This window comes from Protomyctophum bolini (genome assembly GCF_963924005.1).
Source record: "Protomyctophum bolini genome assembly, chromosome: 22".
Taxonomy (NCBI): Eukaryota; Metazoa; Chordata; class Actinopteri; order Myctophiformes; family Myctophidae; genus Protomyctophum; species Protomyctophum bolini.
Window position 1 is genome coordinate 11,147,463 of NC_137883.1, and position 21,974 is coordinate 11,169,436.

A 21,974-nucleotide genomic window follows, 5' to 3' on the forward strand; every position below is an offset into this window, starting at 1 on the left:
GGGACTGCAGGCGGAGCCGTGGATTTATGACTAGGAAACCGTGTGCAGCTGGGCTTTAACATTGAGCACTAATTTGCACTTCCGCATTTTGGGCACCAAATTTTGTTGCCCAAAGCTGTCGCTCCGGTTCGGTCTCTATCCTTTTATTACGCTATGATCATGATGGCAGGAATAGCCCACCAAAAATCCAGAGCCATGGATTCCATTGATGCTATGTTATGCAACGGCATGCACCTTTTCATCAAGAAGATATAATAGCCAGACGTGTGTACGTGCGTGCGTGCAAGTCGGCCTCTGTGCGCTCTTTGTCCATAATTGGGTGTGTAATTGGGCGTGCGTAGGTGTGTGTGCGTGGCTTTCCGCCATGCCTTGCATGTAGCACCCCATGAGCACTGAGTTTGACAACGAAATGGTAAAAAAAAGAATACCGACTTCTCTGCTCGGAGAGATGGAACACAGACCGAAACTAATTTGCGCCTGGCATTTTTGTGTTTCGAATAATACAAAAAAGGAAAAAAAAACTTATGTTGTATGTGTGTTTACTGTTTAACATCCGGTAAACAATCATTCGCTCTGTCTCACCTCATCAATCTCGTTCTCAACTCCTTCTCTTTCGCCTGTCTCTCTGTCTGCCTCCACCCCGTGCCCTTTCATTACCTCTGTTTCTCATCTATCCCTTTCTCTCCCGCTCTCTTTATATTTGCCTTGTACTAACCCCGTCCCTGTCTCTCTCCCCGCCTGTCTTCGTCCCCCCCTGTCTCTCTACCTCACCCCTTGTCTCCGACGCTGTCTCCCTCCCGACCTCCCTGTTTTCATGTCTCCCTCCCTCCCTCCCTCTCCCTGTCTCTTTCTCCCTCCCTCCCTCCCCCTCCCTGTCTCTCCACCTCTCAACCCTGACTTCTTTGTCTCCCTGCCTCCCTCTCTCCTTCCCTCCCTGTCTCTCTGCCTCCCCGTCTCTCCCTCCCTTTCTCCATCTCCTCAGAATGACAGCGTGGTGGAGAGTAACGGGGAGGATCCGTCTGAGAGTTTGGACACGCTGCTTCCTGACATCTCTCTGGTGAGAAGCAACACTCACAGTCCCCAACCTGAGCCTGATTAAGATGGACACACCACAGCACCTGGAGGAGAGGGCTGGGTGGGGAGGGAGGGAAATGGCAATTTCTCTCAAAGAGAGGAGAGAAGAGGTGGATGGAGGGTGCTGGCAAAGAGAAGAGGATGAGGGATGGACACAGAGAGAGTGAGCGAGAGAGAAATGTGTAGGGGCTGACAAAGATGGGGTAGAATGGAGGAAAGGGGGAAATAAGGAAAATAGTGATGGATGGAAGAACGAGAGAGGGAGGGGCAGAGAGGGAGATCAACAGAGATGGATGGCTCTGGAAGGCATGTCATTGTGCACAGCAGAGGTGATGGAGACTCGCCTTTAAGGTGGCAGTTAGGAGGAAGGGAGGAACCAAGGCACGGTGTCACTTTAGCCTTCCCTTATCTCTCCATTCCTCTGTGTGGAAAGATGTGACAGGACACACACACACACACACACACACACACACACACACGGTCTACAATTCTCTTTCCTTTCAATCTCTGTAAGAAAGTGGAAGAGCAAGTCCAATCCAACTTTATTTATAAAGCACATTTAAAAACGACAGAGTTACAATAATAAAACATAATGCAATACAAAAGAACACACAATACAGTTACAAAAAAACCAATCGCGGTTTAAAAGCCAAGGAATAAAATTGGGTTTTAAGATGTGTTTTAAAGGTAGTGTTGGAGCCAGCCTGACATGGCTAGGTGGTGCCACAGTTTAGGAGAAATGACTGAGAAGACCCTCTTTACGTACACCTCGTCTTAGGGACAACAAGAAGCATTTGGTATCATAGCTGAACATCTAGATGGAATATATATATAGAACGCCTTAACAGACGACGTCACACTGATAAGCACCAGCATGCGCGCGCAGGCCGGCAGCACAAGAACACCACCTCTCATAAGATGCAATGGAAAGGTTCTAGCTGCACTCACGTGAAAAAAATGTCCCATCAAACTTTCAGATGCTGTTTTTCTCCCAGTGTGGAGGAGGAATGATTAGGATTTTTATTGTATTATCTCACTCTTGAAATATATAATCCATTGGTTTCTGTCGTGTGTGAACAATAATAGCAATTCAAAGCAGTTGTCCTCAAAACCACACCTCCAGTCGCTGTCATAAGAACGGGAGGTGCGCTCATGATCACGGCAGCAGAGCCTATTTGTGTACGCACCTGCAGCCCTATCAAGTATAATTTATGCTTCGTCCCGCGCTCTGCGCTCACAACAGTCACGTCCGCGATGCGTTGTGATCTTGTATATCAGCTGTTCTCTGTGCGCAATCCTGTTGGGCTTTGAAGTATAACTGTCTCCTAGGGTGCACCTCACTAGCCAACACACACGAGGAGGTTGAATGAACTGAAACCAGCGCTCCCCAAAACAACAGGTTTGGAAAAACCAACTGCCGCTGATCCATTTATACATTTTATAAAAACAAATAATTAAATCTTAAAATGCATCCTAAAACGGCTAGTGCGGCTAGAATGGGAGTGACGTGCTCATGTTTCCGGGTTCCTGTTAAAGGTTGTGCGGCAGCATTTTGAACAAGTTGAAGACCGGAGAGGGAGGCTTGGGAGAGGCCGGCATAAGAGGGCATTGCAGTAATCGAGGCGAGTTGTAATATAAGCCTGTATCACCCTTTCAAGGTTTTCCAAAATTCAGACCACTGGGGCACCAGTTTTCTTTTTTTAACCCATTTTGGGTGGGAACCCCTTTTGGTGTTAGCATTATGTTGCTCTTTAGCTATTGAAAAATAGCAGATCTACAAGCTCATAGCGCGCCTTGTAGGTCTGATATTTTTGAAAAATCGAAGAACGACTGACATAAAACATTGCTTTTTCAGAAAACTTTAGAATCTGATCTCAGGTCAAAGGAAAAGGACCTTTAGTCTGGCATCAAAAGAGACTTACCGGTAGATATAATTATCCCTCATTCTTTCTATAACTCTTCCTTTCTTTCCCATCAGAACTCACTCCACTCCATACACTGGTATGTCTCTGTGTTTGTTCTTTCCCATCAGAACTCACTCCACTCCATACACTGGCATGTCTCTGTGTTTTCCATTCCACTGTTGGGTTTTATTTTTTCATTTGGTTCAGTGGATCTTGTCAGTGACCACGGGAACCAGCTGGCAGAATGGAACCGTCAACCAGCACCGCATCGAGCAGCTGTGGAATTTCAATATGCCGGGGAGAGATGTGTAGAGATGTGCAAGTATTTTCAGCTGTGTGTGTGTGTGTGTGTGTGTGTGTGTGTGTGTGTGTGTGTGTGTGTGTGCGTGTGCGTGCGTGTGAGAAAAAGACTGAGACAAGAGGGAGAGTGTATGGAAAACGGTGGTGTGAAAGTGAACTTGTTTTCCCTTTCAACTTCATTGCATTGAAAGTGTATTACACACGACATGTCTCTGTATCCCTCTCGCTTCAGGACGACGTAAACTCTACCACAGCAGAGTCTCCTCCGTCCTTCAAACCTCCACCCCCACCGGCGGGGTTGCAGAGGCGCCCCACCAGACGAGACAAACAGCTCAACAAGCGGCCCTCGTCCGAGTCCTCCCACTCCGGCCTGTACTTTACCGCCCCGGCCTCCACGCGCAACCACCACAAAGACCCCGAATGCCATAGAGAGCCCTCTAGGGACCCCTACTCGCGCGACTATGCCGCGGCCCGAAAGAGCAACCCCATCCCCCCTGTGCCCTCCAAAAGAGGGCACATGATCGCACCCACCGGGCTCTCCATGGTCACCCAGCAGCCCATCGGTCCTTTCCCCAGGGTGCAGTCCCCGACTAGAGGAGCCGTCAGGCACGTGGCCACCTCCCCCTCGCCTCCACCTCCGCCCCCGCTCTCCGCGCCTCCTCCCCCCCCGCCTCACACCGCGCCACCCCCTCCCCCCCCTCCTCCTCCTCCTCCCCCCCTCCATCCTGGCTCCTCCCCTCCTGGCTCCAAACAGCAGCAGCGGTTTGTCATGGTGGAGGTGCACAGGCCCAACGCGGAGCCCGACGTCAACGAGGTGCGCCATCTGCCCCATGCCCGAGGTGAGAGGTCAGGGAAATAGTTTGTGTCCTTTACAGGTGTTACCGATGATACTAATTAAGGCTCTGTTTCATTTAGTGTGCAGTGGTTCTCTAACCTTTTAATTTCAAGGATCCCCATAACTCTGAGAGTGTACAAATGGACCCTAACGGGTCCATTTGGTTCCATTTGTACACTCAGAGTTACAACTAATATGGGGCCATTTGGAACACACTCAAGAGACCCACTGGTGTAGCAGTGTGTTTCCAGTGCGCAGAAATGCACAATAGCAGCACCCTGACTCTGTAACTTTGACCAGAATGGAACAGAGCTTTCATTAGTATCATCGGTAACACCTGTGAAGGAAGTAGGGCAGTGGCCCAAGTTCCAAGTTGTTGTGTGTGCATATAGCCCATTAGGCGTTTTGTTTAGTTTTGTGCATGCTCTGAATTTCCTTCAGCCAATAGGCACACAAAATGTGGCTTGGATTTATTCAAACACCGATACAGTGTATAAATGTGCCTGTAAGGGTCCATTTGGTTCCATAACTTCCATTTGTACACTGTGAGAGTTACATTAACACAGAGTGTTGGGCGCGCCGCGAGAAGAGTAGGACGAAGATTCTACGTTCTCCCAGGTGGGGGCTCTTCAATGGTAGATAAGTCTGGGATACAGCAATGACAACACAGAAATGTGTGTGTCATAATGACAACATTTGGATATATAGTTTTTATATTTTTTTAGGTTGAAAGAGGTTAAAATTAAATATGTGTAGGGTGTACCTGTGCATAAATCAGTGTGCAAATCCCAAGTTTCACGACATACCACTGTGCCTCCTTTTGGAACCGCAGCCTGTGTGCTATCACTTGTTTTAGCTTCCGTTAGTTCAATACATTTAATTAAACCACGTGTTTTCAAGCTCATCTCACCCAATTGGTTTCAGTTCTTGAAAACGATTGAAACGGCACCAAACAAATTATTTTATCCAAATACTATCGATTTGTTCCTTTGCATAATGAAAACCAGTGGCTTCCGACCAAATTCCAGATGGATTAAGTTCTTAAAGTGTGCAGCTTGAGTAAGCTTTGATCTGTGTTGCCAGGACTGTGACTTTAGGCTTATTTCTCTGAAAATTCGTGGGTTGCGTTTTATTTTGTTTCTTGTTTGCTTTGTTTGTTTCTTGTTTGCGTTCTCAAACATCGTCATGTCAAGGACCCCCACATTAATGTATATTTGTCTGCGGACCCCCCATCTGAAAATATCTTGTGCAGGGAACCCCCATACAAGATGTGTGTGTGTGTGTGTGTTCACGTTTTTTTTAAGATTTAGATTTTTGAGGGCCTATATGTCCAGCTTTGAGGGTAACACAAACAAATTGAAGACAAATGTGTGTAAACACAAACATTGATGCCAAAAGTGAGGACGCAAATTGTGATTGTGTGGGAGATGTCATTGGTTCAGAATGAGATGATGTATGATGACGTTTGATGATAAGAGCGTCCCTCCCTTCGCACAGTGATTCACTTCACTTCACTGTGATATTTATGTATAGGGTTAAAGAGGTTAAAGCATCAACATCAGTATCAGTTGTGAAAGCATCTGTGTCATTTTAGATTCAACGATGTCCATTCCAAAGTAGCAGACATACAAGCTCACAGCGTGACGTGCTGTGAGCTTGTACATCTGCTTATTTTTTTCAACCTTTTTGAAAAATCTTGAGTGTGTGTGAGAGAGTGAGAGAGATCATGCGGCATAGATTGTGTGCTTCTTTTGGGCTTGTTTTCGTAGACCTGTTTCTCTCACGAAATCTGGCACCACTAGTCTGTCCCTGAGCTGCTGTCTGTCGCCTGCAGGTGGCGCTCTGTCTCAGCTCTCCGACAGCGGCCAGACTCTCAGCGAGGACAGCGGGGTGGACATCGCTGACTCAGGAGGAGGAGGACACGCCAACAAGGACAGCAGCCCCCATGCGGCACGCACACGCCCTCCACGAGACCCCCAGAGGGGCGGAGCCACAGGGGACGCCCCCACCAAACCGGTGAGGGGGTGGGGCGCTATTTGTGCCGACGCAAAGAAAAATGTGATGGATGGATGGATGGATGACTTGGCATGGTGGAATGGTTCCGAGTAAAAGCGATATTTGGTGCACTCTATGCAGGTGTGTGTGTGTGTGAGAGAGAGAGATAATTAGTTTGGGCTCTAATCCAGCACTGGTCCTTATGAAGCTGTCCTCAAACCTAACCGTGCTCTCCTGTTTTCTCCCCTCCTGTGTCATGCAGACCTGCTTCCTGTCTTACACCCATCAATCTGTTTATTTTATTTTCCCTTCTTTTCCATTCATCGATTCAGTCACTCGTTCATCCATTGTGTCACCTCACCCACCACAGTGCACCATGGGAGAGGCTGACGCGTCCTCTTTATTGATTGATGGAAGTGCATTATGTTGGCTACAAAGTTAAAGGTGGGGCAGGGGGGGCACTTTTAAAGGAGTTGGGCTTGTGCCCATGATTCGTCACGTTTGAATCCCACGCTGTCTGAGGAGAGAAAAGGGGTACGGCTTTGGTTTAGACATACTATTGGTCCGACACAAACCTAACTGGGAGCAGCATGTCCAGCCATTGTTTCCGCATGTCTGTCCGTCGGTGTCTCCAAGCTGCGTGTGCATACCGAAAGAAGGGGAATTACAGAGTGTCTGGGGGAATTGAGTAATTTACCTTCAAGCAAGGCACGTTAAACCTCAATTGCTCAGTTGACCAGCGATAAAGAACGATATTCTTTGGGGGTGGGGGACTACTTTAACAGTACTTTTTATATCCTGTGCCGATGGAAAGGGTTAACTGCAACTGTAACACAGGTTTCATACCCAGATGTTCCGCGTGGAATACTGCTCATCCAAGAGGGAAGCCACTCTTGGCCATGCAGTGAGGGCTTATTATGAGCTTCTGGCAGGGCTACTATAACAGTTAGGTGCCCTAACTGACGCCAGGGTCTAAACCTCTCAATGTAGGGACACCACCTCCAACCACTGCAGATGTACTGGTTCTATAATATTTCATTGATATACTGTACCATACTGATAAAATGTTATAGGGAAGTAGAATACGAGCTAATTAAAAACATTATATTGATTCGTGAAAATGTTCACACCATGCAACTGCTGATAAAGCTAATTAGATTTTTTTAAAGTGTACATGAAAATGAGGCTTACAGTAGGCCTATACTTACTAACTTGTAACTGTGAGATTGATGACTGTGCTTTTCCATACAGCAAAATCCTGAATATTAATTCAACTCAACTTGAAAGTTTGCAAATCTAACCAAATGGAGCTGTAAGGGTCTTTTCAAAGTCAACTTTACTTTGTCGACGACTTTGCTTTGTCCCCAAAAGAAAAACATCAGTTTGTGGAAAGCATTGAATTGAGCAGCGTATTTTTACTCGACAAAATTGAAAACCCTTCTCTAGTTCATCAAAGGTTAAAGACAACTTAGTGTGACCATTGTGCAGCAAACAAAGCCTGCATATACAGTATACAATATCCTCACGTCACTGTAGGTAAATGTGCTCAATAGAATAAATCCTCTTTTCTTTTCTCTCTCTAGCCGGGGCTTTTGGAGCCCACTTCCACACTAGTGAGAGTGGCAAAGAGTGCCAGCACCCTGGGCATTGCCATCGAGGGAGGCGCCAACACTCGCCAGCCTCTGCCACGTATTGTCACCATACAGGTGAGTAAAGAAAAACACAAAATAATCCGACTCCAATCCCTATGTGTTCAGTTTTTCAATTTGTCGAAATGTTCTCTTTTTGTATGTAAGGTTAGCTTAATTTATTCTCTGCCGTCGTGCCATGCGCCCACCATGATGCAGGTGCATGGGTTCTGACTCACAGCCAACTTTTGGGGTGTAGAAATAAGCAGCTGAACTCACTCAGCTCCTGCTATTGTTCATCTCTCTGGAGCCTTTTCAGAGCGGAGCTGATTACAACCTTTTAATGGCTTCCATCGAAAGGCTCAGCTATCTAGAGATTCTGACAATTCTGGCAATTACCTAGTTCCAGTTTTTTCGGGTACAAATTTACATAAAGAGAAGTCTCATACAGTATATGGGTTGTGCAGTGCAGTATACCTCACTTTGAAAAAAACGTAATGCCGCAGTTCAACTTGGTGAAATTTTATTTCAATGACTCAGGTGGGTTAGACTGAATTTGTAAGGAGTCAAGGAGTGTATTTCGTGGTACTTAATCAATTGTCACCTTGTGAAAGACAGGCACTTCATATGCATGCCTTGAGCATTAGCGAGTGCGTAGTCGGACCATTGATTAACAGTGGAAATTAAGGGTTTAAAATTTTGGAAGAAGGCCATCCTAGTAGCTGAGCTGTGAAAGGAATGGTGGAGTGGTAAATGAAAATGCAGACAGCCTTGGGTTAACTCAGGGTTGTCTGTTTCACGGAGCATTGTATGAGCACAGAGGGGCAGAGAGCTGTACCACCACACATAGGCCACTTATGCCTATTTGAAATATAGTACGCCGTTCTACAAGCTCTCAACGTGTCACGCTGTAGATCTGCTATTTTCTGTATTACTAAACATTTCTGAAAATGTACTTTGTAATTTTCACTTAACAGAAGACAGGATGTGCGCACGCACGCACGCCGTGTCGTTCCATTTTAATTATGTGTTCTTTTTGGGCAGGAGACAAAGTGTACAGCAAGGCACATTTTGATATGCTTTTGCTTGCCCATCACCCAAACAAGCCAATCTGCCACTACAGACATGACCTCATCAGCATGCTAATTGCCTGGCAGGTCATCTGCTCCTGGCTTTTGCCAGAGCCTCTGGCTCTGTTGATTTCTTGCCTGCTAATAAGGACTTAATGGTATTGCCAGACGGTTGTGGGCATCTAGTTTAATTTGTTTGTGTGTGGCGGTGGTTTCACCACTTAAATCCTATACATTTTGCTGACCGGTGTCCCCCAGGGGTCTATCCTTGGCCCCCTACCATTTTCCCTCTTCGCCCGAGAATGGCCATTCTACAAGCTCACAAACCTGTCACGTTGCGATGCGTTCACGTTGTGACTTTTAGATCTGCTATTTTCGCCCAAATTAGCATTCTGCAACAATAGCATTATGCCATTGCCAGAATATGGACGCTAGGGTTCTTCTGGTTAATTTGGGTGAAATTCAGCCACTCTACACATCTGATCAATCATATTGTACGTCAGACAAGGCTGCGTTTCATATCATACACTACTCCATCCCTGAGCAATAACGCAATACCACTCTGAACTTATTTACTGTACAGACATTCATAACGGCAGAGCCTGAGGTCGCAGAACCAGAGACGAGAGAGACACACACACACACACACACACACACACACACACACACACACCACACACCACACACCACACACCACACACCACACACACACACACACACACACACACACACACACACACACACACACACACACACACAGAGAGAGAGAGAGACACAGAGTATGAGTCCTATTTCCAATTCTCTAGGTTGAAATGTACACCTGAAAAGTTTTTTTCTTTGTCACCTGAGGATTGGGCTGCATCACTAACTCAATGTTATTTGACGCTTTGAGCAAGGGAAAATAATCCATATCATCACTTCTACCCGGCACTAAATAAATAGTTATTTTATTCCGTTTTCAAAACAAGCCAAGAAAAACCCATTATATTCACTTAGCATCCGTTTTCCTAAATATAATGTATTAACCACATGAACCCTAGTGTCCCTATTCTGGAGCTGAACATTCTGTGAAAATAGATAAGGCGTGCCAATGTGTTGCAACGCCTTGAGAGATAGTAGATCTGCTATTTTCGCAAAGATATTTAGTGTAAAGGAAAAGCAAGAGAGGGCCTAGTGTAGATCCCTGGGGTACTATGGTGAACTAGCTATAGTCTATGTAGTATAGGGTAGTGGTTCTCAAATGGGGGTAAAATACCACTAGGGGTATGCTGAGGTACTACAGGGGGTACGTGATCGAGAAAAAGTGGACATAGTTTAAAGTAAATGTGCTTCAGATTGGTCTAATTTCTAGTCTTTCAACTATGAGATCTAATAGCTCAAAATGCAATGCTGAGTTTGTAGATCTGCTATCAGCAAAGTAGGGAAATACATTTTAATAAATCACACCAGTGTGTAGTGAGGGGCGCTAATATATTAAAGTCAAACTCATGTTGATTAGGTGATGTAATGGCGATTTAAAACAAACTGTGCCAACACAAACATTAAATTCCCTTTATTGTTAATGGCATTTAATGTTTGTGTTAGGGACAAGATGACGTCGCCATTGTCAATGGCGTTCTCAAAAACAAAAGGAAAATTTGGAGATATGAGGTTTCTGCCCGACAGCAACGATATGCCAGATATAGTTTTCTCCTTTTCTAAGCATCATGTAGCCAGAAAAAGGGGGTACTTGGATCCAGAAATCAGGAAAAGGGGTTGCTGAAGCCAAAGATGTTTGAGAACCACTGTAGTAGGGATCTGCTCATAATTCCGACCTCCCAATATTCAGATAAATCATCATAACCTTTATTTAAACTCGGAGTACAATTGAGGGGCAAGCCCTCATTTTCAATGTAGCCGAAATACAAAGCACAAAATACAAAAAACAAACTCAACAACATACACTCTACAATACAGCAATATCAAAATATGAATTGTAAAACAGAAAGTGTCCAAAGCTAGAATAAATATAATAAATAGATGAGACTCAATTAAAACAGTTACATTGATGAGTAAAAGTGCTAGAAATAATTTCCCTGAATTGACCTAGGGAAGGCAGTGATCTGATTTTTATGGATTTTTGGAGTTTGTTCCAATCGAAAGGAGCACTGACAGAAAAAGCTGCTTTGCCTTGCTCAGATTTTGCAAAAGGAACCTTGAGGGTCAGGAAGTCACCCGAGAGGGTCTGATACGGACTTGGGTTTGATCCAACATAGAACAAATGTAAGAGGGGACCATTCCTGAGATGGCTTTGAAAATGAAAATATACCAGTGCATGTCCCGCCTTTCGGACAGAGAGGACAAGCCTGCGTTCCTATAGAGTGTACAGTGATGGGTACCATAGCTGTCACCAGTGACCCACCTTAGGGCAGAATGATAAACCGTATCAAGGTGCTTTAAAGTGGATGGTGCAGCAATCCTGTAAATAATATCTCCATAATCAAGAACCGAGAGAAATGTGGCTTCAATGATTGTTTTTTTACAGGATGTCGGAAAGCATGCTTTGTTCTTATAGAGAAAACCAATTTTTTGTCTCAGTTTGGTGACCAGATTTTCAATGTGGAATTTAAAAGACAATTTCTCATCCAGCCAGATGCCAAGGTACTTGTATTCAGATACTCTGTCAATTGAAGAGCCATTGGAAGATAGTAAAAAAAACGTTTTCTGGTCTAGTGGTTCTAGCCCTGGTGAAAAGCATGAACTTAGTTTTGCTTGTATTTAGAACAAGCCTGAGCTCAAACAGGGCATCTTGGAGAGTATTAAATGCCAGCTGCAGCTTACTGGTGGCAAGCTGGGCTGTGTCAGCAACACAATATAAGACTGTGTCGTCCGCATAAAGGTGGGCGTGACACTAGTCATTTAAGGAAGAGATAATGTTGTTAATATATAATGTGAAGAGCACAGGACCTAAGATTGAGCCCTGGGGGACCCCCATGGAGACTGGACGAAACTCAGATTGGGAGCTCCTGGACTTCACTGATTGATGTCTGCCATGTAAATAACTAACTAATAACTAATAATAAATGTCAGGTAGTGTGAGTTTAGGCTTAGGGTTCGGGATAAGGTTAAAGTTATAATGGGGCCAGTCGGACCAATGGGACGTCAGAATAATATCTGAATAATGACATGGGGTTCAGTGGTTGGAAGTGTAAAGAGGGAGTTAAATGAATACTGAGGATTTTGCTGTGTGCTTTGTTGCAAACATCTCTGAAATATACAAGCCAGTCAGTCAGTTTCTGTCAGTTTTAGGAGTGACCTTTTATCAGATAGTGAGTTACGGTGGCAGGCAGGCAGCTCAGGGGGTAAAGTGGCTGTCTGGGAATCGAAAGGTTCCAAGTGTCGTCAAGCTAAATTCTAAACCCCTAACTTCTCCCCATGAGCAGGTTTGTGCCTTGCGTGTGCACGCGTGCGTGCGTGACGTGTGTGTGTTTGTATAGGTAACTGTGACTGGTCGGAAGACTATGGAAGCACTATGCTTTGCATTATATTATGGTAAATGCAACATAAGGTGGCACCACTTCTACCTTGAACTTGATGGACACGGGCGGCCGTGTTAGGTTCTGTCACCCTATTACTTTGAATGGTGTGCACGCAGGTAGATTCCACAACAAACTATTTAGTGTCTGTTTAAAAATAGTAAATTGTATTCTATTATTTTCAGTTCTGAACACCATAACAAATTAATTTGATTATGGGGTAAATGGAGGGTCATTTGGGAGACCATAAGAACTGTGACAAAACAATTATAGGAAATTAGAATAGGTTCCCTTAATTACTATTCCTTTTTCCCAGTTATTCTGTAACGGAATGCTTACACTAATGCAGAGCTGCTCTTCTTTCTTTCTGACATTCCATATGTTGATCTGACCTCATCAAACCCTGTACACTCAAGACACGCTCCATATATGGCCATTACATAATTCATTCCATATGGTGATCTGACGCCCCCATGCCAAAGCGCGACCTTGCTGGTACTATTGGGGGGGCTGTGGCTCAGGAGGTATAGTAGAGCAGGTCATCCAATGATCCGTGGGTCGGCGGTTCGAATCCCGGCTCCTCCTGTCCACATGTCGAAGGGTCCTTGGGCAAGACACTGAACTCCACATTGCCTCCAGTGGTTGCCACCATTGTTGTGTGAATGTGGGAAGTGAGGACGCTGGCGTTTACTGCTCGCAGTTTCTCCTCCCAATGTATGAATGAATGGACCATTGTAAAGCGCTTTGAGTAGGCATGCATAGAAAAGCGCCATAAAAATGCAATCCATTATTATTATTACTATTGTAATATAGCATAAGTGTTCTATATACAAATATAAATATCGGATCGGGACAAATCGTATCGGCAGATAGATACTCAAGTCAAAATCATATGATCGGAATCGGATCGGGAGAAAAAAACGCGATCGGGACATCCCTACTATTTATATTGCACGCCAGCAGGCTCGGCCTCAAGTGGGGGATCTTGCAACAAAGAACTACAGTATCCAGCTTTCCTCACGGGCATGACCTTTGACGGGATGAATGGAACTAACTGAGTTTAGTATTAGTGACAATGAGACCAGAGCAGAGAGAGATGTGGCTCTGTCTCTGGAACGCCATGCCACTCCATATCAAGTCATTGGCGGTTTTCAAGTCCTCGCTAAAATACTTTATTTTTCTCGCTCGCTTTCAATGTGTAATTAGCTTACCAGCCTTACCCCGACCCTCACAGCCTACCTTTGATGTACTACATATATCATTGATATGTTGTTTGATGTGTTGTATTGACATGTGTTATGGCAGGAAATCTGACACTAAACGCGTGAGACCAAGTTCCCTTTGTAGACCTTTATTTAACGTGCACTCAGTATACACGGATGCCACTGGCTCGCAGGCCGGTCCTCCCAAGAAGCATAACATAACAATCACAGAGTTATACCTTATATACAGTCTTAGTCCCACCCACAAGGCGGACCAGAATGAGAGCAGACAGGATGGGGAGGTGAATACGCAAAGGACCATTTGTTTACACACAAAGGAAGAGGAAGAGGGGGGGGGGGGGGGGGGGTGGGACGGAACAGGTGAGAAGGGAAGGGGGGGGGGAACTTGCTCTCCCAACATGGACAGGAAGAGACGGGGGTTGTGAGGTGGAGCTGTGGAGAGGATCTAAGTGACAACCGCCAAATGTTGCCTCTCACAGGATGTCAGGTTGTCTAGACGAACCTAGTGTATTCAATGAGCTTCAAATGAGCTTTGATGATGGAAATTCCTCGTCAAATCCTTCCTCTTGTTAATTAAAACAACAGCTTAATTAAACAATAATTTGAATTTTCCATCAATATCAAAATAATACATCATAATACATTTGAACAAAATACATTGTAAGCATGGTTTAAGCAGCTGCGTCAATGCGATTTTTTTGTTGAACTTTGTGCATGTTGTCGTGAAGTTCAGTCCTCGTTCTCGAGCAGCTTCACATAACTTCTCAAGTCAACTTGTAATTGTAGCAATACATAACTTCAAGTCAACTTGTAATTGTAGCAATACTTTCCATAAAGTTATGTGCAGTGTCTATGTCCCCACATTTATAGACAAACTACACATACTCCTCTATTTTTTTTTTTTTTTTTTTTTTTTTTTTAGACTGATAAAAATTCACTGATGTGCACTCAATCACTAGCTCATTTATCACTTACATGGAGACTATATATTTTGACTAATAAGAAAATCCTGTAGGCTTAACAATCCAAATCTTATCTAATTTACAAAGGATCCAAGAAATCCCTAAAAATGATACTAATACAGTACCCTGTTGATTTAGCACGGCAAACTATAACATAACAAATAGCCCAGAGAACATCATATATTCCAAACAATATTTTCTTTCCAGGTATTGCATTAGCTTTTTTTAGCAACAAACTGGCATGCTGCAGGTGTCGATTTTCACACCTTACACCTACCTACCTTAACTGAAGGAAAGAAGTTAACATGGTATAGACATTATTTTCCATTTCATCCTATGAGTCAGGTCATCTTCGGTGTGCCTGATTTTGGTTAGGAGATTTTGTACTTGGTAATGTTATTTTCTATATAACACAATTTACACAATACAATTGTTTTAACAACACAGATCAATCCCACTGCCTCTCACTGTTTTGACAGCTGCAATGGGACACTTTTCCCCCTGGCTGCATCGGCGGCCATCTTCTGATAGGGGTGTGTGTGTGTGTGTGTGTTGTTGAGGCGGTGGGCAAGTCACATGCTGCTACTTTTAGCAGACTTCCGAAAAGTGTCTTTCCATTTCCATTTCACCTTCTTTTTCTTCCCATCGGGATCGGAAAATAAAGGCATCTTTCTGGCCTTAGATTTAAGGAATGGAGGCGTGAACCTCTCCCTTCCTGCCAACTCTGACAGTGCGTGCAAAAACTTACGGAACGCAACTGCCGGTACTTTGGTGATCTCCTCCTTCACTGGCCGGCCCGCCGGAACCCCCTCTGGGCGCATGAGTGTGCACTCCTCTCCCACCGCCTGTCGAACGAGCAGATTCTTGACACCCTCGACGTCCGTCGCTGCTTTGACGATTAGGGTTGTGTAGGTAGGCTCCAGGGCCTCCGAAGGAGATGTCCCCTTGTTCTCAACGTCTGTCGCTGGCTTGTCTCCGGTCCCGAACTGCTCAGCAGGAGCCTCCGTCTTTGTAGTCAGGAGCCTTCCTGCGCTGTGCACAGGAGATGTCCCCTTGTCGTTGACGTCTGTCGCTGGCTGCTCTGCTCCTGCTGGTTTTGGTTCCGTTCTCCCCACCTCGATGTCAGACGATTTCCTCTTGGTTGAAGGCTGTGGACCGTCCGCGTGGGCTCCTGCAGGCACCGTCTCCTCTCCGTCTGGGCATTGACTGGCTTGTATGTAGCCCAGGTCGAGAGTCAGTGCCTGCTGTGAAGACAAAGGAGATTTCTGAGGAGCCAGTGGTCTGCTCTGTGTCCTTGGAAGTTCTTCTATATGATTTCCCAGTTGTCTCTTCCTCCATCCACACTGAAAATACTTTTTTGTGGCGGTCAGATTTGTCTTTACTGACTTTTTCTTACTAATTTTCTTCTCATATTTTGCAACCATCTCTTTCTTTTCTGTGGCCGCCGGGGCACTTTTTCTGTTTCCCATATTGAAATACTGTCTCTGGCAAGCACGGTTCTTTGGCTGCGACGTCTCTGGCGAGCACGGTTCTTTGGCTGCGACGTCTCTGGCAAGCACGGTTCTTGGGCTGCGACGTCTCTGGCAAGCACGGTTCTTTGGCTGCTCTGGCAAGCACGGTTCTTTGGCTGCTCTGGCAAGCACGGTTCTTTGGCTGCTCTGGCAAGCACGGTTCTTTGGCTGCGACTTCTCTTAATGCAAAACAAGGTCTCTCTTTTCTCTTTTTTTTTTTTTTTTTTTTTTTTAAATATGAGAATTAGCACTTCAATTGTCTGTAATCTAGAAGGTTCTCACCGTTTCAGTGTAGCCACAGGTTTTTTTTAAATCCTGGCGTTTTGAACTCCGTAGATTCAGCATTTGACTCTTCTGTAGATCTGTCCGTTTGTTGAAATCAGTCAGTTTTGATCTTCCGGAGTTTTTAGACGACAACAGGATCCCACTTCTCGACACCAAATGTAATGGCTGAATTTCTGACACTAAACGCGTGAGACCAAGTTCCCTTTGTAGACCTTTATTTAACGTGCACTCAGTATACACGGATGCCACTGGCTCGCAGGCCGGTCCTCCCAAGAAGCATAACATAACAATCACAGAGTTATACCTTATATACAGTCTTAGTCCCACCCACAAGGCGGACCAGAATGAGAGCAGACAGGATGGGGAGGTGAATACGCAAAGGACCATTTGTTTACACACAAAGGAAGAGGAAGAGGGGGGGGGGGGGGGGGGGTGGGACGGAACAGGTGAGAAGGGAAGGGGGGGGGGAACTTGCTCTCCCAACATGGACAGGAAGAGACGGGGGTTGTGAGGTGGAGCTGTGGAGAGGATCTAAGTGACAACCGCCAAATGTTGCCTCTCACAGGATGTCAGGTTGTCTAGACGAACCTAGTGTATTCAATGAGCTTCAAATGAGCTTTGATGATGGAAATTCCTCGTCACATGATGTTTTATCTTCTCCTTTGTCATTCCTTTTGCTTCATCTCCTTTTTCTTTGTTTGCCTGTCTGTGTATGTTATGCTCTGTGAAGCACTTTGGTTTGACCTTGGTCGTTGGAAATGTGCTATACAAATAAAGTTTGATTTTATTTAGATGCTATAGGTGCAATTTTACAATACGGGTGCCAGCGCTGGCAATTTGTTTGTTAGTTGTAGTGTGGATTCAGCCATCCACTTGAGTTTGAATGATTTTTAAAAGGTGTATATATACTGCAATTTATAGTTGCAGTATATTTATCGTTCACAGTGGACGTCCCATAAAACTCCTCTGGAAACGGAGACCATGCACTGGCACTTTTGTGCGTGGATTTTAAGAGGCCAGTCAAACGTAGCAAATGGATAGGCTGAGAGGATTTATTTCCACACTTGTTATACGTAGGTGTTTCTTTTAACAGGAAGGTCAATGATGGATCCTGCGTGTGTGCGTGCATACGTACCTGCGTGTTTGTGGTTATTTTCATTTCCCTATACTGTTGACATTTCCACCTACTGTATGTCGTTCATTGGTCTTGACTATACATTACATGTTTAGCACTGGTGAGGTGTAACAGACTTTTCACCCATGCTAATCTAGGAGTAGCATGACATTTTTATATTTCATATTATAGCCTCGTGTAGCCATGCTTATGCGATGCATATTGCCCCAGGCAGATTAAGTCTAGCCCCTCTCAAGTGTGGGAGGATTCACGGCCCAAATGGTGACGAGGAAACCAGATTCGTCTGGAACCAGGCTACTGTATATCCAACCAATGCCCAGTAGGCAAATATGGGGCGGGACATTGCAGGAAAAAAATGTAATACTGAGAGGGACAAGACTAATAATCTCCATGCAGTGATATTAGTGTCGCTACGCGAGGCTACAGATATCATACCAGAGGATATCAGATGACTTGTGGTGGTAGAGGAGAGTATCTCAGAAGAGCTATAGTCGACAACAGACAGAGTTGTGGGTGTTTAGAGAGGTGTGAATGGCCAGAAAAGTTGCCAACAGGGATGCCTCAGTGGAGAGTCTTATATCTGTCATTAACCTGGCTGCCTCAAAACTGGCACCCAGCTGTGTGTGAAGGACCCATGACATCGGCTGTTAATTCTGAGGAGAAAGTCAGTGGATGTTCTGTTCAGGCCAGTGTTTGGACAAGAGCTGCAGTGCAATAGACTTGGGCCCGTGTTACCAATTATACTAATGAAGACACTTCCATTCTGGTCAAACAGAGTCAGAGTATTGGTGTGTGGTCCAGGTACGCTCGTTGAGGGGTGTCCAAATGGCCTCTTACGGGTGTGTAACTCTGAGAGTGTACATACTGTAACAAATGTGAAGGCCCAATTTCTTTCCACTATGGATACTGTGCATAGAGCCTATTTTCTAGTCAAACACTGGTCAACCATGTATAAATCACTGCTGGACTTAATCAAAAGAAGGTGGTCTGGACACCTGTTCCCTCGTGTTATACTGTAGGATGTGGGGGGACAGGTATGATGATACAAGAGTAAAGTGTAGCCACCATTAAATAGTCATATTTAATGGTGGCTACACTTTGAAGGTGAGCAAGTTGTGCTGCCTTGTTTTGTGGCAGGAGGCTCTCACAGTGCAGTGCAGTATAAGGTCTTGCACAATGCACATGTTGACCGTTTAACCACTGAACCACATAGGCGATTTCCATGCTTTCTCGTAGATCTGCTTGTAGATCTGAACAATCTATAAAAAATATCCTAATCTATAATGGCATGCTCAATTGGGACACCAGGTTGGAGAACGGTGGCAAACCCAGAATAAACCTTTCACAGAGAATCTTATTGCTGACCTACGATGGAGTGGGTCTAGTATACAGAGGGACATGTGTCATGCCTTGATTCTAAAAAGGGAGAGCTTGAGGGTGTTACAGTCGAATGAGAGGGTTTTGCTGCTGAGATTCCAGAGCTGCTGTACAGTGCGAAACTGATAGTTTTAGAAACGCTCTTAAAGAAGAGCGAACACTGCTTGGGACTGGCTGTGGGCAATCGCTGTGTAGAACTTATCTCTTTATAAGCTAAGACATTGATATATGCCTTTGCTGATGTAATCATGTATGGGACGAGGTTTATCTGAGTTGGAGATATCGCTGGAGCTTAAATGAAGTTTTCTTTCCCCTCTTTCCCCCATATCTATAGAATTTGTCTTGCTTTTTGATTGTGCAGATTATTACTTGACTTCTAATGGAAAGAAATATATAATAGAAATCAAAATATTTCCCTCCCTTTTTTTTCTCCTTGTCTCTCTCAGAGGGGCGGTTCGGCTCATAACTGTGGCCAGCTGAAGGTGGGTCAGGTGATCCTGGAGGTGAACGGGGTTTCCCTGAGAGGCCGAGAGCACAGGGACGCGGCCCGCATCATCGCAGAGGCCTTCAAGACCAAAGAGAGAGACCACGTGGACTTTCTGGTAACAGAGTTCAACGTGGCACTATAAGGCCTAATTTGTGCTCCGTTGCACGACAGTGTCGTTTGCCGAACACAGCAGAACTACAAGCACAACGTGACACATTGTGCTTGGAGGTCTGCTGTCTTCTGCACACGATACCATCCTGTGGCGTAGTATTAATCGGGCTTAGCTCACAGACGAGGAGGGAGGAGGATAATAATGGCAATAACAAGAGGACAGGCTGGAGTCAAAAGGGGGGAAAAATCACAAAAGATCCACTCAAGAACTATATTTTTGGTATAAATAGCCGAACCGCAAACGTCTATCTACAACAAAGGAAGAAACAAGAAACTGGACATTCTAACATGGAGCACTTGATGAAAAGAATGGCACAACCATATTAGATGGGAGTCAAAACATATTGCCGCGCAAGTTAGGCCTCAAATCCAGACCTGTGATGCTCAAGATGTGGTCGAAATTGGCCATTTCTGCACTGTAAGGAACAAACAACATGTATCCAAGGCAATCCTAAACCTACGTTATTTTTCTCTCAGTGCTCCCACTTTTGGACCTGATGTGGACGTCACAACTGGAAAACCATTAAGAAGCCTGTGGATGTTTTGTATCCGAGTTATACTTGATTGCGTGCAAGTGTCACGCAGTGAAAAGGACGATCTACAAGCTCGCAGTGAGTGCAACCATGTATAAATCACGTATTATGAGGCCTGTTTGAGGAAAAACTGCACATCTGAGACTGATACTCACAGCAGAGGACAATATGGCTTGTGAAATTAACTTTCCAATAACACACCTTGTTTTTGTGTGTATGTACAATTGAACGAATGTAGATACAAATATATATATATATATATATATATATATATATATACACATACAGTGCATACCTAAAGATGCTTAGACATTATGGATTATGAAACCCGATACGTTACATCCCAAACATATTATATATTTTAAAGACATTGATACACATTGACATAGACATTGGTTACGGGGTGCACCAAACTTCCTATTGACGTTATTGTTATCGCTTCACTTAATGCTTGTTAAATATGATTTACTGTCAAGAGCAGAAAGAGCCAAATCACAAACATTTATGTAGTGAATGTAAAACAAACTGAAATGCTTAGGTCTGTCTCACTGGTGATCTAAAAACATGACTGGCAATGGTATATACAAGTATGTACCCTGTGGTATATACAAGTATGTACCCTGCTAGCTTTTGCTATTTTTCCTGCTTTGCCATGTATATTCCTACTGTTCATGTGAGATAAAAAAAAGAAGAAGAAAAAAACATCTCTGAATCGCTGAATCTCTGGGTGCGGATCAATAGATTTTTAATTTAATTTCCCCTGTGTTAATTTTCTGTTGTCCGGAGAGGGCTTGCCATAGCCATGCGTCATGCAGCAATTAACCTGAAGAGGTATAGCAAGGAGAGTTTTAGAGGACATACTGTAACTGCCAAAGATACAATAAATACCCATGCACGCGTGTGCACGCACGCACACACACACACACACACACACACACACACACACACACACGCACTCCAGCTAAGAGATAAACGAACGGGTAAAGGGTTGGATGAGAAAGGGAGACTGTGAGAGAGATAAAGAAAGCTGTTGAGACAATGAGAGAGATCAAATGAGAGGCAGGGGAGAGAGAGAGAGAGCAACCAAACAACTGAGGGGTAAATGCCCTTTTTAGTTTGTTCCCATTAGGTAGAGTGAGGCAAGAAACCTTGTATCTCCATATTTCCTTTATTCTTTTTTGTTTGATTGTAAATTAATGCCGTATTTCATCATACCGTACTGCAGTGTCACACAAAAGTACCTCAGATCTGCTTCTAACAACAAAAAAAGCGAAAATAGCAGAGCTACAAGCTCTCCGTTCAACATGTTGTGAGCTTGATTTTTTAATTGAAGGTGAAAGTGGTTAAGTGTGTCTGTGGGTTTTATAAATATTGAAGAAATGAAATGCATTAATACAAGCTTGTGACTAAATTATAACTACATTGGATTCAATGGAACACAGGTTTATTTTTCTTCTATTTCCTGAGAAATTACAGTTTTTTTTTTTTTTTTTTTAAACTGCCTGATCTTTATACAAATGTGTCACAATTTACAAAAGTGCATTATTCAATAATGCTAAACTATTGTAACAATAGCATTGAGGACCTACTAGTATTATGCATTAATTAAATCTTTATTAAAAAACAATACAAAGCAAATCTATATATAAAAAAATGTATACAATAATGAATTGGCGACGGTCAACAAATCAGCCCCCTTCTATCACACTGTTTGTAGGATGGGAAGTGGTCCCTGACAAATTTAATCTGCATTTTGGTTGCGCTGCCTGTTAAAGGTGAGAACTGCAGGCTCAACAGTAAGGTTGTTGATGCTGTGTGCATGCCCACATGGCACAGCGAAGGATAGTCCAGGGTTGTACTGGGAGACCACGCCATCAATCTTTACACTCACAGCGCTGGTCAAGACGTTATATACCGTTGTAGCACTGTGATCAACCCAGAGGGGCTTCTGCGCATGGGAGCCCAGTAT

The 21,974-nt window shown here is 44.3% G+C and overlaps 1 protein-coding gene across 2 annotated transcripts in view; it reads left to right on the forward strand.

Annotated features, from left to right (window-relative positions):
* whrna (whirlin a) overlaps nt 1-21,392 on the forward strand; it is a 153,626-nt gene extending 132,234 nt beyond the window's left edge. For both annotated transcript variants that reach the window (XM_080755916.1, XM_080755917.1), the window contains 5 exons: nt 983-1,057; nt 3,511-4,117; nt 5,948-6,129; nt 7,692-7,814; nt 19,261-21,392. In XM_080755916.1, coding sequence (XP_080612042.1) covers nt 983-1,057; nt 3,511-4,117; nt 5,948-6,129; nt 7,692-7,814; nt 19,261-19,443 — 1,170 coding nt within the window. In that variant the 3' untranslated portion in view covers nt 19,444-21,392. The remainder of the gene's footprint in view (nt 1-982; nt 1,058-3,510; nt 4,118-5,947; nt 6,130-7,691; nt 7,815-19,260) is intronic.
* The last annotated feature ends 582 nt before the right edge of the window (nt 21,393-21,974 follow it).